This window comes from Propithecus coquereli, unplaced genomic scaffold (genome assembly GCF_000956105.1).
Source record: "Propithecus coquereli isolate 6110/MARCELLA unplaced genomic scaffold, Pcoq_1.0 Scaffold32, whole genome shotgun sequence".
Taxonomy (NCBI): Eukaryota; Metazoa; Chordata; class Mammalia; order Primates; family Indriidae; genus Propithecus; species Propithecus coquereli.
The window spans coordinates 4,708,110-4,724,382 of NW_012148841.1; the positions used below are offsets into that span (position 1 = coordinate 4,708,110).

Consider the following 16,273-nt stretch of genomic DNA (forward strand, 5'->3'; position numbering starts at 1 on the left):
TTTAAAGGTACCAAGATACCAAGAAAGAAACAAGATGGATTAGGAATCAATTTTTTTTGCCTGTTATCATAACACTGGCATTTGGTAAAATTATTCTATTTGCTATGATGTTTATACATGTATTGCAATGGGAGATTATTGATATGTATATATAAAAAAGTAAATTTTATTACAAGATCTATATATTTCCTTTTTGTTTCTAAAGACGAGAGATACCACATTCTTAATATGATCTACCTGCAGGCAAAGGGACTTAGGCATGAAGTCAAATAACAGGAAGACATGTTACAGGGAAAAAAGAAAGAGACACATTTATAAAGGAAGAGGGTTAGAGATAATAATATTCAAAACACCACCTGAGAGTATCCAGTTTTGAAGTTATTCACATTTTTTTATTTCCAATTACCCTTTAGTATCTGACAGTGAAGAATGTGGCATCCTTGTAATTTCTTGCTGACTTTATGTCAATTCTAAGTTACAAATAACACCATTTCTTTTCAACCAAACCTAAATTTCTAGAACTGTCATTTCTTTGCTTCTTATATAAAAAGGAAAAGGTTACCTATCACAAACTTTAGAGAAAACAGACTTACTTCTTGGACGAGGTGCCAGGTAAGGCCGTGGTTGGTTGAGTACTCCAGCTTCACCTGGTTGTCCATGTGTGGAGTGTATTTCTGGCCACATCCCATTACCAAACTGAACTGAATCATGTAGGACGCTCCTATCTGCATCGATTGTGTTTCCACATAGCGCATACTTGAGGCGAGTTTAGAATCTCCTGTAAAACTAAAAGAGACAGAGGTGGAAATCAGAAAATTCTAAAAGCAATATATTAGAGAAAAATCAAGCTTTTAACTTATAACATAGACCATAACAGTTTCGTTTTACTTATTTAAGTCTTGCCAAGTTCTAGAATGGATTTAAATCTAATAAATGAGATTTAAAACAAGTTATCAAAGAAGCAACTTTTTAAAAATGTTAGTACCTACAGTTGTCAAATGTATCTGAAATGGGTACTCACTCATATTGCTCACAAGTACAAATCTTTTGACTCATTAATCTCACTTCTTTGTATCTATCCTAAGGAAATAATTCTCAACTTAGAGACAATTTTATAAAATATGACAAATATTACAGGATTATTTATAGGAATTGGTAACAATCTCAATGTCAAACTATAAGAAAAATGGAAGTCTTAAATAAAATGGTGTAGCTACTCGACAGAATATTATCCATATTTCAAGTTTTTATGAAGGTAATATGTCACATTAAAATGTATATGATGAAATAAGTTAAAAAAAAAACCCTCAAAATTCTATATAAAGAGAATTCACCAGAATGTTTGTGATAGCTGTTTGGTGGTGGGAAATTTGCGATTTAAAAATTTTCTTCTTATTTTTCAAATAGTCCTTAATGCTCATTCATTAAATACTGAAAACATCATAATGGAGTTTTAATTGCTGTGCCTCAGGTCAGTAAAATTCACGTTTTACTGGATCCCAACTGAGTATTATATAATTGTAAACTGTTTGAAGGCAAGCAAATTTTATTTTTTTTCAGAGAAAACTGCTCAGGAATTTGTAATCTATCAGAGAAGATTAAAACGTGGACATATTTTCTGTAGTTACATGGGTCACTGGAAATATCCCAGAGTCAACCACACTAAAATTTGTCTATCACAGTACTTGTTTCTGCTATTCTGAAACAGTTCCAGGACCACTTTTCAACAGTAACTCCTATTAGTCAGGTGGCTAGTAGCTGATGTGGACCAAGGACCAAAGCACTCTGTGAAATGTTTGAAGCAGTTAATATATTTTCTTAATTATCTTTTGCTGAATCAGCAAAAGGAGTAATTATTCTGACTTGCTTCTTGCAGAGATTAAGGTGTTATTTAATGATGGAACATTGTCTATATAGAAGATCACCATGGACTTAGACTAAGGTTATAAAATATAAGAAGCTTTTCCCAACAATGAGTAATTACCATTTAACAGTTTTTAAACCAAGGTTTTGCACTTGGACAATGAATAGAGGAATAAAATGGAAAAGTCCTAATCTTTGCTTTAGGTGAATGGTTCATAAAAAGAAGGGAAAAGTCATATTCAATACTGCTGGTCTTGCAAATATAATTAAAAAATAGAAAATGACACAACTTATCATTATTAATATAGATGCCTATCATTTGAGTCAAGGCTATGTACTAAGATTGTGCTAAGCACAATACTATCCACATTATCTTTAGTTCCCTCTTTCAGTACTTCTGTATCACAAGAATAATTATTTCTTTTTAACAGATGAGAAAATGCATCTAGTAAATGGCAGAGACTCAATGAGAAACCATCTTTGCCTGACTCCAAAGCCTCTTAACCAATACACTATTTCTTTGTCTTTCTATTACTCTAAGATTGGGAGAGAAAAACATTGCAATTTGGAATAAATTTTATAGTTAATTTACAAATCATTAACTCTCAGTTATTATGTAATGATACTCTGATGTTAAAAATATAAAACCATGATTGCTGCTATGTGGTTGGGTATACAGGATGCAATCTAGAAAATATAAAGCTATAGAATGCAATTTTTAGCAATATTGGAAAAATAAAAGAAATCAACACAGAACAAAAATAGTTGTAAGTCATATAGGCACAAACTTGTCCATATTGTTTCCAGGGTCTTTCTAGTATGCAAAAAAAAAAAAATCCCAAATGCTTTTCCCCATGAGAAATAAGTGCTGCTTTTAGCTTCAAGGGCTCTTTCTAGTACCCTTTATGAGGGGGGAGGTAATTAGAGGCAGCCATACAGGCTTCATTTAAATTGTTTGCTTTAAAGATACACCAGTCTCCTGCGCATCTGTGGAGAAACCCCATAGTGCATGTTAGCACCTAGGCTGAAGGGTCTGCAAGTGACAAAGAGTCACTAAAACTTTCTCATGTATGCCATGCGTAGCATTTCCCCACCTGAGCATTTCTGGAATAACTTTAGGTTATTTTTGCACTCAGCTTCTTGTAAGTTTCCCCCATCTGAGACAGTTTAATGCCCTCATAATTCTGTACAGAAACAAAAGGGAATGCTGGGTTTTACGAATATTGCCTGCACCTAACCTTTGCACGATTATGAATGTAACCATGAAATTGGCTGAAGAGAGGAGGCATTAAGACCTGAGGAGAGGTGTGTGCTCTGTAAGCTACTCTGGTGATAATAGATTTTAAAGGTACCAAGATATCAAGAAAGAAACAAGATAAAAATTATATAAAATAGGCTGGGCGTGGTGGCTCACACCCGTAAGCCTAGCACTTTGGGAGGCCAAGGCAGGAGGATCACTTGAAGTCAGCTGCTCGAGACCAGTCTGAGCAACATAGCGAGACCTCATTTCTACTGAAAATAGAAAAATTAGCTGGGCGTGGTGGTGTGTGATTGTAGTTCCAGCTACTCTGAAGCCTAAAGCTGGAGGATCAACTGAACCCAGGAGTTCAAGGCTGTAGTGAGCTATGATGACGCCACCGTACTCTAGCCTGGGTGACAGAGTGAGACCCTGTCTCAAAAAACAAATTGTATAAAATAACAGATAAGCTAATACTACCACTACCACTACATAAAATGAAGGCAGTTAAACAACAAAAACAAAATTCTTACTAACATCTATCTCTGCTCAACTGGTAGAATATGAGCCCAGAGTGTATTTGGTGTTTCCTCTTGTGGGCAGATACTTTTGGGTGGGCTGATTCAGCTACCAGACATGGCCTCTTTTCTCTCTAATCACCTTCCAGTGTTTGGTCCAGGGCTGGCCAGGTGCACATCAATGAGATCTCACCAATGAGGTGTAAGTGAAAGATGGTAGGTGGATTTACTCATTTGGCTTTCATTGTAAGTTTTAAAAGGGACAGATGGAATTGGCTGCCACACTCCTTCACCTGTTGCTCCTATGGTTTTCCTTCTTCTCTAGAGGGCGGCAACCATCTTATGACGATAACGGAACAGTATGCGGATAGAAACCTTTCTGCTGAGATCATGGAGAAGAAAGAGAGAGCCTGGATCCCTGACGGCCCTTGTTAAGGTGCTCACCAGCCCTGGACTGCCTACTCCAGAACTGCTTGTACAGTAACAAGTAAGCCCCTTTACTTTTGTTTATGCCCTGGCCAGTCTTCTCTTGTTGTTTTTGTTGTGACCTAGAGCTTAATGCATTTCTAACTGACACATCTGCCATGCTGCACGGTACTATGTGCCATCTATCCCAATGCCTTAATCTGAGGCAAAATAGCACAAGGAAAGCACAGACATCTGTGCCTTAAATTCTAGACCATTCATAGTACAAGTTCACTTGATTGTTTCTGGTTTATTCAAGACTAGCTGAAAGTCAGTGATATTAAATCTGTTTTTTTTTTTTTCCTGAATGTTCATACTCAGCTGGAGTGTGGGGCCAGAGAATTTCACAGACTATGATCCTTTAATTTACAAAACTGCTCCTCTTTGCTGCTTGTCTAAGTCAAGATATGTTTATAAAGGCAAACATGAAGCAGAACTTTTCTGTTACAATCATAGGAAAAGAAAAGAATAGCCCACATCAGCATTATGGGGAGAAATTCTGGAGACAGAACGCACTGGGAATCGGGAGGCTTAGCTTTATTCATGTTGACTTGCAGGAGTGCTTCATAAATAAAGTAATAATAAAAAAAGCTCCCACCTCTAATTATGAGATTTAATGAGCGAATGGTGATAACCCTTTCCACTAGGAAAATACTACCTCTCTAGTCCTCTTTATTTCTACCTCCAAGAAGGCTAATAGGCTCTCTATTATGACACTGGCCAAACAGATAACACCATAATGTAATCCGAGTTTCCATAGTTCTATACTAAGTTGATAGTACAGCCCCCTTTCCTCCCCCTCCCTTGCTTAATCTCATGTATTGCTGAGGATCTGTTTTTCTGATGAGGCTGGAAGCCTGTCCACAGAGAGGGATCATGTCTTACTCATCTCTGCAGCTCCTAAAGCACTCAGAATCTTTGCTGCACCTCAGAGAAGCACATTGTGTTGGGCATCACAGTTTTCTAAAAGCTGGATTATTTTATCAGACCTTTGAGTCAAGACCATTTGGGAGACCATCAGGGATCCTTAACATCGTGTTATGGAGAAGGAAAACTGAGAGGCTGAGTTGCTGGCCCCAGGGGTCACACAATTGCTAAAAAGCTAGAAACTAGGACTTCTGGTTGCTACTTTGAAGTCATTTCCACTATGCCATGCCTATTACAGGCTCTCAAAGAATGTCTGTTAAATAAAATGAGCACGTGAGTGAGGCTTTTAATCGGGGAGTAGGCAAGTTTCACAAAACTATAGCTACTTAAATGCTGTAATGAACACCTACAAGCTTATTTTGACTTAAATAACTCACTTTCTGCATTTCCCCAGAGCCTATTTCCCATCTACAGAAAAAAGGCTCTTTTATATGAAAGGCAGATACACATACCCAAAGTAAGTGGAGAATACTTGAGCCACAAAGTTCCTTAAAAGCAAATTCATGTCAAACAGCTGAGTTAACTAGGGACTGAGCCATTTTTGACAACTGAGCCCATCTCTTTAAGAATAGTTTGGTAAGTCAGTCAAGATGGCCAAAATCTCACTATTAATGTGCCACAAGAGAAGACAATGCATCAATATTTATACTTCTTAGAAGCCTAAGCAATATATTAACTTTAAGAGTCCCACAGAAAAGAACAGCTCCGCATAGCTGAAAAAGAGGAGAGCCACACAATGCTGTTTTTGTTTTGACACCATTCAGAAGTTATATGCATCTGCAGGAGATGTGAATGAACTTAAGCCTCTCTGATATCATCCTTTTTTGGGTTATGTTCTTGTAATCATCAAAGAAATGTTTATTAGATTTGACAGAAACACTTGTTGATATTGTGGTATTAAAGGCAGCATTTTAAATCACTTGTTATTTCTACAATATTATATTTCAAAACAGAAATAACTATTATTTTAGTGGATTATATAAATTTTATACTTATTGGAAAAAACAATCTGATAACATAAAAGAAGCATTAAAAAAGGTAAAAATTTATAATTCCATTCTCTAGAGATGACTACTGTTAACTTTTGGTACAAATGCTTTCAAACATTTGTTTCTAAGCTTACACACCAAAATACACACACATACACATTATTTTTCTTTCTCTTTTAAAAAATGATGAAATCATAGTAAATTTGCTTTTTCCTTTTTATAAACTTTCATTGCCATCTCTCCATATTGGAAAAATATGGTAAGAAATTTTCATTTTTAGTGAATCAAGCCAATCTCCAAAGAAGGAAATTTGGGGAGGTTGTTTTCATTTTTATTGTTATAAACAATTCTTCTATAATATGCATCCTTGTATATCTTTGTGCACTTGTCCAGGTATTTCGTGAAGATAAATTCCTAGAAGCAAAATTGCTTCTTCAAAGCAAATGCACATTTCAAAAGTTGGCACTTACTACCAAACTGCCCTCCAAAAAGATTATACCAAGTTACACTTACCAAGAACATTAACAGTGACTGAGGTGTCAATTCTTACTACTTATCCATACTGAACTTTGACAATATTTTTCATTTTAGCCACTTCATGCCGATAGTCTCTTAATCTACATATTTTGATTACTAAAGTTTAAAATCTATTCATGTTTATTGGCTATTTATAATTTTTTTGTGTAAGTAGCCTTTTCGTGTGCTTTGCCCATTTTAAAAGTGGGGTTTATCTTTTTCTTACTGATTTGTAAGAGTTCTTTACATATTGGGGATGTATAGTTTGTTATATATGTTGGAAATATCCCCCTGCTTGTCTCTCTCAGTTCCTATTTCCTTGCACTTCACTTCTTTTCAGAAAGGAACACACTGATCCATGTAGTCAGGTCTGACAGCTCTGGCTGGAAACATTTAGCATGGAGAGGAGAGAGAAAATACATGTAGAATCTTTGAAATTCTCTCTTGCTTTCTCCTTTCAATTACATGCAACCATGTGCATTATTTAGAGCCTATTTAAGCAGTGCCTTTGGCAGGACCTTGATACATTTAATTTTGGAAACTCCATCTCACACCATAGCAAGCATACTAAAATGCACCTATGTTCCACTTTAAATAGTTTGGGTTTCAAAAAATATTCAAATGGATTTTATAACTTTGCCTCTAAATTTTATTTGGCTGCGAGTAATGCATTTAATACACTTTTGGCTGTGATTTCTCAGCATACTCAGGAATCTGACCAAAAAATAATTTCCAATATCATGAAATTTTATGAATATTAAATTTAGCAATTAATGAAGTTAGTCTAGTGAGGTTTTTTTTCAGATAATTAAAATTTTATTGATTTCATTTTTGCAATTTTCTTGTTGTATTTTTGAGATAATTTACATTTTCTCAGCCTTGGACTTTTTCCAGTCCCCTGGAAAGCTTGGAGGCTCCAGCACTGTGCCCAAAATAAGTAATAAAAGAGCTTCCCAGGCAGAGGCACAGCTAATGCAAAGGTGCTGGGAGAGGAAAGAGTGTGGCTTGCTGGATCAGAGAGAAGGAAGATCAGCATGGCTGGGATGGACTGAGTAAAAGGCAGCAAGGCAGGGGAGGAGGACACAGAGTGGATCCAGCTAGTTCACCCAGGGCCTACCAAGAGGATTTTGTGAACCACTGTCCATGGAAAATAATTGTCTCAGGCTACTGAATTTCTGTTTCAACAAACCAGACATAGCCACAAGTCTAGACCATCCAATGTAGGTTTTTCTTGCTATTAATTGGCTTAGTGATTTATTTCCTTACTTATGAAGCCTCACTTATCTACTTAGCCTGAAGGAAGATCTTTAGGGAAATATAACTTTGGAGAAATAAATAACTTAAAAATCAACCCCCTGCACATTAACAGGACACGAGTCTTAGAATACAGCCATTATGCCCATTCTGTGTGCATCTCCAAGTGGTCCATTTTTCCACTGCCACCATCCTATTCCGAGCATGTTACAGCACGTGCAGATGACACCATTAGCCTCCTTGCTGAGCTCCTGCTACTGCTTCTCCTATCACCCTCTCCCCATAGCAACCACAATTATTTTTTAAAACATAAGACCACATCACTCATCTGCTCCAAATTATTTACTGGATTCTCGTAACACTTAGAATAAAACCCAAAATCTTTATATTGCTCTACAAGGCTCTAACATGATCTAGTTTCTTGCCTCCCTCAAGGCCTCTGCCCTTGCTGTTCTCTCTGCCTGCAAAGCTCTCATTCCATACCTGTACGTCATTGTCTCTCTCATCATTCTGGACTTGACTCTAACGCCTCCCAGGAAGGCTTTCCTGATCCTCTTACCTAAAATAGCCCCACTCTCTACTTCTGCCACCTAAAATTCCATTTTCTTGCCCTCACAGCACTTATCACTACCTGGAATATTTTATGAATTTGTTTACTTGTTCAGTGTTGCTACTCCCCTCTAGAATGTAAGCTCCACAAGCAAAGGGCCTTTCTATCTTTATCTCCAACACTAACTGCTACACTTTTAGTACAAATAGTACCTGTAATGCAATCAATAAACAGTTGAATATATAAATTAGTCTATCAATAAATGAAAAACTTCATGTAATGAAATGCTCATAGCAAAAAAGCCTAATAAATAGGCTCTATTTTAGAAAGTCACTTATAAATCTATTCAATTATATTAGCAATCTTATAGAGGCACTGAAAGCCCTAGGTACTGGGAATACTCTTTTCACAGCTGTTGAGAATAATAGGAAATGACTTTTCCATTTGTCACTCAATGTATTTATCTTATCTATCTGCTTAGCTTCCTAGAACAATCATTTACTGTGAAACGGTGGTTGAGGTGGCTCTTGGGAGACATCTCGCCTGGACTGACTTTCTTCAGCAGTACAATTTTAGCTGATTTACTGCTCTTTTTAATAGTCTTTGCAAAAAAAATAAATTCCAAGAATACTCTAAGCTAGCTAATAAACTATTTAAACTGACAAAAGTTCTATATAAGTTACAACTTTACATTTAATGAAAGAAAAATTAAAATGCCTGGCTAGCTTAGTCAGTAGAGCATGAGACTCTTAATGAAAGAAAAATCACTAAAAATTTACTTGGTTGTTACTTTTATTCTATGGGTTGATTTGTTTTATAAAGGACTATAATTTTTTTTTCTTATAACCTAGGGACTTACATATGTCTAAAATGTCAGCTGAGCACTAACCCAACCTGTCCTCTGACCATGTGTACCAACGACACAATCCTTACATCAGTATCAGACGACCTCTTTGCCTAGTCTCAATATCAGTCTAAAGGAATAATGATCTCCATGGAGTAAAGACTCTAACTGGTTCAAACCCCTTTAAACACATAGTCCAATTTTTAAAAAATTAGCCAAAAGTTAGCAGAGGGAAAAGGGGATTTCATTTAAAAATGTGTTGTCCAATGCTTGCCGTGTGACAGACCCTCCTGTGGACCTGAATGTCCCTACAGATGCATGTTTAGTGCAAACATGAGCTCTGATGGTGGTTCTCCAGGTTATTTTGGAAAACTTTTTGAGTTATCCATTACTACACATTATTGCTGATTACTGCTGGTCCTTATAACCTAGAAGTACCTTAACAACTACTTCATAGCCCCTCTTGTATATCTTAAAATTTCATTATCATTCTGCTATATAATTATATTCTTTATAGAGCCACGGTACTATTTATCTAGCTCTTATGACAAATGGACTGTATTTAATTTACATTGTAAGATAAACAGGCTTTAGGATCCTTTTTAGTCTGGGGTTTTTGCCTGAGCAACTCCTGCTTCTCATAAAATACACAAATTCTTTTTTCTTGTCTATGCCCATAGACATCCCATGAGATATGAACACATAACTTTTAAATGTCCTAAACGTGTACTCATTTATCAATTCCCTCTGACTTGGGCCACCCACCCTGCAGCTGTTCTTTTCATTTTACACCTCTAGTTTCCTCCGTCAAGGGCTGACCTTGCCACCTGGTGCTGGTGTGGAAAACTAGGCTTCAAAGATCCTCCCATCATCACATACCACCCAACGTTACCTTTTTTTTCTCATGCCTTTTGTCATTCGCAATTAATTTCACTTCTTGCATGTTGCTCTTTTATTTTCTTTCTACTTTCACACTTACTTTAGGAAATTTCTCTTTCTAAAAAATGACCCACATATGACTAGTGCTAGTGATTTACTTATGTAAAGAAAAAAGAAGCTTTAATTAAAAAATAAAATAAAATTAGACAACAAGGAATGAATGCTTTTTACCTTTAATGCTCATGAAAGTACTCAGGAGGTCCTTTTAACATTTCTACAGGTCTCAACTGTCTCTAAATCTTCTTTTAATTAAATCTGCTTTTCCTCAAGCACCACTAATGATAAACAAAAACTATAGCTTTTCTTATTCCATCTTAATTTTTGCTTTAATTGTTAATAGGTCACAGTGCTTTTTCTTTCTACTTTTTATTGCAAATGAACTGTGTTTGAGTTACATTATGAGATAAACAGGCTTTTAGGATTCTTTATGTCTGAGATTTCCTAGTAACTTAACTACCCAACTATTCGCAAAATCTTTTCTGTGATAACATATTTAGTGTTGCTGGACTATAATCCATTTGTACAGAGATGATGATTGGTATTTAGATAGAAAAATACTTACAAAAAGAAGCACAACTATATCAACATTCTCTTGCACAACTCTCCAAACTTTTCCCCCAACCAAATCTAGTTTATACAAGAAAAATTTTATTTAACATCTCTATTTTCATCTCTTTGCATTTCAGAGACATGTTCTTCTGCATTACTAAAAAAAATAATAATGTTTATTACCCTCTAAAATCAAAAAAAGTTGCTCATACTGTGGACCTAAACACAACCCTACAGATACCAATTTTCTTCCCTTCAACCAGACAGTGAAGGGAATGGAAATGGCATGCACATAGTAGGTACTTTATATCTGTGATCTCACTTAATCTTTACAACAATCCTGGAAGTATTGAGGTATCATTGCTTCCATCTTACAGATGAAAAACTCAGGTTCAGAGAGGCTAAATAGTTCCCCTGAATGTGTAGCTTTTTGATGTTACTGTTTTGATATGGGAACATGTTTGGTAATCTAAAAATGAAACCATTAAAGTGTCATCTTCTAGAAATTACAAGAGAATGTGCAAGACTGGTTTCTCACTCTATGCTACTGCTGGCCCATTATTAGGGGCTGGCAATGGAGTGAGGCTCGGATATAAGGCAGTGATTAGAGTTGGAATAAGGGTTAGAGATGGCACTAGGTCATGGAAGGGATGAAAGACAAAGATAGGTGGAAGATCTGGGTAGAAGTGGAAGTCATAACTGAGTAACAATAACTGAGTAACAAAACTCAGTTATTTCCTATTTTGATAGAGTTGCTTTGATGCAACCTTCTTAAAACAGTTACATCAAAGCATGTTCCTTAAAATCCCTCATTAGTTAAAATTGTCCTGCTCTGATTGTCCAAGCTTTTAAGTGGCAGTACCAGAATTTGAACTCAGGTCTCTGACCTCGAAGCTTATGTTTCTACCACACCATAACTACCAAAAACAATGGCCAATTCTAGTATGCTATGACAACTATCTTCTTGCAATTGTATACATTTTGAAACCAAAACTCTATGTAATATGACAGCAATATCCTTCCCACCTGTGGTGTCTAGTTAGTTTATTAGATAGGACAGAGGAATGTTAATGTCTTAATGTCCCTTGGTATTATCACTAATAGTATTAGTTAATGCAATCTTTAATAAACCTCTATTAGAATCATTCCCTTAGTGATCCTCAAACATATGTAAGAGGTTTTAAAGACTATTTTTAAAACCTAAAGCACATAGAGGTTCTGATTTCAGATACTATGTATGGAAGAAAGAAAAGTATTACAAAGAATTAAAAGCAATCCATTTTCTCCACTGGAAAAAAGTATTCTAGGATGACATACTGGAAAGTGATTTACAGCATATTGACTGTAGTTCTTCTAATGAAAAAGCAATTGTCCAAGTTTTCCCTGGAGAACACTCTCAGTAACAACAATCCATGCTCATGGAAAGTCATGAGTGAGAAAATGAGAACCAAATGAACTCACAGCTGGGAAAAACCAACAATAATTAATTTAACACCAGCCATTCGTACAGACCACGTATACATTTCAAAATTTCCCTTGAGAGAAACAAGGTCATTGAAGGGCGGAGACCACATACTTAAATATATTTAAAGAATTTTTACTTAATAAGACAATAAACTCCAAAGATTTTACGGAGTAGGTGGTTATAATAAATAGTTGGTCAGTATCATCACTTGAATTTCAATATTGAATAAATGTTTCTGAAAAACATCACTGAAGTATTCACATTAAATCTTAGACAATATATTCCTCAATAGCAGCAGACAGAAAATAGTGTCATTAAAAGGGGTTTTATTCTGACTCATTGGCTAAGAAAATAGGAACAGTTTGAGATCTTCCATGTTGTTTCATTTTAATGAGCAGTGAGCATTTTTCATGTCCTTATTAAAGTGGTTAATGTGTTTCTGTAGTCTCATTATCACTGCCAGAGTATACTCTCTGTTGTTTCATAATCAAGACAACTCCTTTTCGTTTCAGAGAAGATCAGAAAGTCAAATCGATTGCTCACATGTGGTTGCTAATAAAACTCCTACGGTGCTGCTCAAGGTGCCCATGGGGATTGTACAATTATTTATATTTTCTTACGGTTTTTCTATAATTACTGTGATTGTACTTTCACAAAGTAAATGTATCTCCACCAATTAAAGCAGTGGTGGGTTAAGAATATTCATCAGACTTGTGTGAAAGGATATTGTTCTTAGGGTTTTGATCAAAGCACAGAAATTAAACTGCTGTTACCATGCATTCAACCCAAGTGTTAAATTAAAATGCTCAGCAACTTTGGAGTTTATTTGAGCAGATGTTAACTATTTATGAAAATAAACATGATACAGGACTTGCATTCGAGATATGACTCTTTGTTGTATTAAGTGTTAGTGAAAAAACCTACCCACAAACTTGAGGGATATAGTTTATGGTACATGATCAATTTGAATTACTGTTAATTTGGGTCTATCTAAATTTTCAGGAGCATAAAATTCTAAAAAAATTCATTTTGGTTTATATCTTCTTAATGCTTTACCCCTTTATTTTCTTTGAAGGCTCCAGGACTAAGAAAGAGCATCCATAGAAAGAAGCATCTGAGGCTATCAAATAGAAAACACACAATATAACCTTTCCTACTCTGTCCAATAGAAATTTCATTTTATCCAGTTTGACAATGCTTGCTGCAAAAGTGACCAGCTGTACTTCCATTCCATTAGCTGTCATTTTGATGCTAGAATTTTAGCCTGCTGTGTGTGAGATGTGACCATACATGCACAATTCCCATCAAAGGTAATTTTCTGTGCAATAGTGTGTAAAATTTACCTCTAATTATGATAAGGTCACTGATGGGTCATTTATGACATGCTCTCTGGAGGCAATGGCAGTGAATAGCTTTTGGCGAGATTTATCTGGAGGAATTAAATTGGTCTGACCATGTACCCAATAGAAAATAAAAGTCTCTTAGAAAAATTATTCCTCAATCATGTTTATGGTCCTAAAGGAACCGAGAGAGGGGCAGTATGCACCGTGGTGAAGTGGGTTTTGGAATCATGCAGACCTAAGTTTTAATCCAGGATCTCTGGGCCTGGAAGACCCTACATGACCTGGCCTCTGTACATCTCTTGGTTTGCATCCTTGACATTTCCTCCCTCACTACCTGGGCTCCAGAACTGCTGGCCTCCTTCCTGGTCCTTGAACATGCTGTGGTAACACTCACTTTGGGGTCTTTGCACCACAAACTTTCCAGTAGTTGGAATTCTCTTTCTCCAGATCTTCATGTGGCTGGAACTTCCTTATTCTTCCATCTTCCAATCGGGGGGATGTACTGTACGCACTGTCTGAACTGTCCAAAGGTAGCCTCTGAGAAGCCTCTTGGGAGTTCCCTATGTAAAGCGACTACCTCCTGATCCCAGCTAATCACTGATGTATCATCCTGGTAGTGTCCATGAAATGCTAATCACAGTTGAAATTAGTTATTGACTGTTTATCATACAATTAAATTTGTATATGACCACAGGGGGAAAATATCTAAAAATGAAGGGTCCCTTAATTAGGCTATCCCACAATCTTGAAACCCCCACCAGCATTGACTATATGAAGCACTGGCCCAATATAGCTTGAAAAAATGGATTAAAAAGATCTTAGTTAAGAAATAAAGGCTGAAAAAACTTCTTGGACTTTATGTAAGCATGAAAACAGAACTACTCATGAGAAATTTTATTGAAGTAGTCACTAGAGTGATTTCATGCTTCATTTGGATTATCATGGGCCTCTATGAAGGGAGAATATGGTAGTCACTTTAATTATTAACACTTTTTGAAGAAGGTTTTTATATGTAACTGTGGGAAATGAGACTCTGAGATTAATGAATATGGCAAAATTTTATGTTTATTTAAATCTATCCATATTTTGCTGTCAGTTCTCTTTCCCAAGACATCTTATTTGAAGATGTCATATTGACTTTTCAAGGGGTTCATGTTCAGTAAATACTTGTCAACAAATGGCCAAGTGCTGAGTGGACTGGAAGATCATCCTCGTGTTCCAATTCCTAATGCAAATTGTAACAACAATGATGAAATTCTTACCAAAGGGTCCAGTCGTGGCCGCAGTATGGCTGAACATTTCCAAGGTAGAATCCCAGAGACTGAGTGACCTCCACAAGATTGGTGAAGTCAAGACTAATGCTGTTGAAAAGCACAGACGTCATGATAATCTCATCAATAGCCCATACGTCTTCTCCCTGGGAAGAATGATATGGTTGCCACCATCTGAACTGAATTCCAAACTGTCTTGCATCATCTGGTAATTCTACGGAGATTATTCTAAAGGCAAAAAACAAAAGGAAAATTCAAATTACTCTGGTATCGTAAAATACAAACATATTTGTGGGATAGTTTTTTTTTTTTCTGAAGTACAGGATTTAAAAAAAATAGTTCTGCCACTATTACATTCTTTTGAGATTTCCAATTTCCTGTCTGACTCCAATAAAGTCTTCTAAACATAACCAAAAATGTAATTATGTTTTCACTCATTTGATCTTGAAAAAGCTAACTCAATAAAACAACAGTGGCAGGATTCACCATAGTTTGGTAAGGGATCTTGGGCAGCTTACGCATATTACAGTTTGGGGCTGGTTGGAACCATGGCACTTCCTCATTCTCATGAGTTTAGCATAGTGTGTGGTGAGGTCACTTGCTGTTTCATGGCAGCTATGACAATAAACCTGTATCTGACAAATGGGGAAGAAAATTAAGAATAATATCTAACTTCCAGGAGCAATTATTGTACATAGCAGCAGGAACCATACATTAATTGCCATGCAATGATATCTGCTTGAAAGCTCCATAAATCACAGTACCATGCTACTCACATCCACACACAGGTGAGATGTGAGGCAAATGGCAAATGGAACATTTGTCTCCATCAAGGTGCAATTAACCACCACAAGAGGTGCTTGCAGTAAATGCGCACTGAAAGGACTGAGTTTTTATTTTCCTAGTGAGCACAAAAACCTTCCTCGGCCAAGTGAGTAGCTGAATAACTTAGAAATAAATTATTTAAAAACTTCAATGTCTAAGGCTGGATTTGCTGAGAAATTAGATGGATCGTCACATCTTCATATCATATTGTGTAAAGGAACATGCTAAACTACATCATGGGAATGTGCTGCTTTACATACTGCAAGTTATTCAGAAGTTATTTTCCCTTTACATAGTTTGTACATGGATATATGGGGTAGAATAACATGACCATCACCACTGATTATACAAACAGTAAAAACTGGTAGGACTTTTGGCAATGTAAGGAAACATATCTTTTAAATAATGGAAAATCAATATGTGATTACAAAAATAAACATTTAAAAACACTTTTTAAAGCTAAAAACAGCTATAATAGTTCTCCTACTATAGCGAGCTGCAGGTCAAGAGGTACCCAAACAAGATAAACAGTGTCCCTTTAACCTCCACATCCGATAATCTATTCTGAAGACATGTTCTATGAACCACGAACTCATGAACCAAAAAGGATGACTCATTTTCCTCCCTCTCTTATGAAGACTGTGTTGAAAAATTGGGAGAAGCATAGAGAATCCTGCTCACCCTTCAAAAATTCAAGAGAATGTCTGTATTCAAGTGT

General features: G+C 36.1%; 1 protein-coding gene across 1 annotated transcript in view; it reads right to left on the minus strand.

The window, feature by feature from the left end:
- RELN (reelin) overlaps positions 1 to 16,273 on the minus strand; it is a 462,655-nt gene that overhangs the window by 139,906 nt on the left and 306,476 nt on the right. Inside the window, exons 20-21 of the mRNA XM_012650296.1 lie at positions 14,722 to 14,958; positions 594 to 786 (exon numbers count right to left, since the gene is read on the minus strand). Coding sequence (XP_012505750.1) covers positions 594 to 786; positions 14,722 to 14,958 — 430 coding nt within the window. The remainder of the gene's footprint in view (positions 1 to 593; positions 787 to 14,721; positions 14,959 to 16,273) is intronic.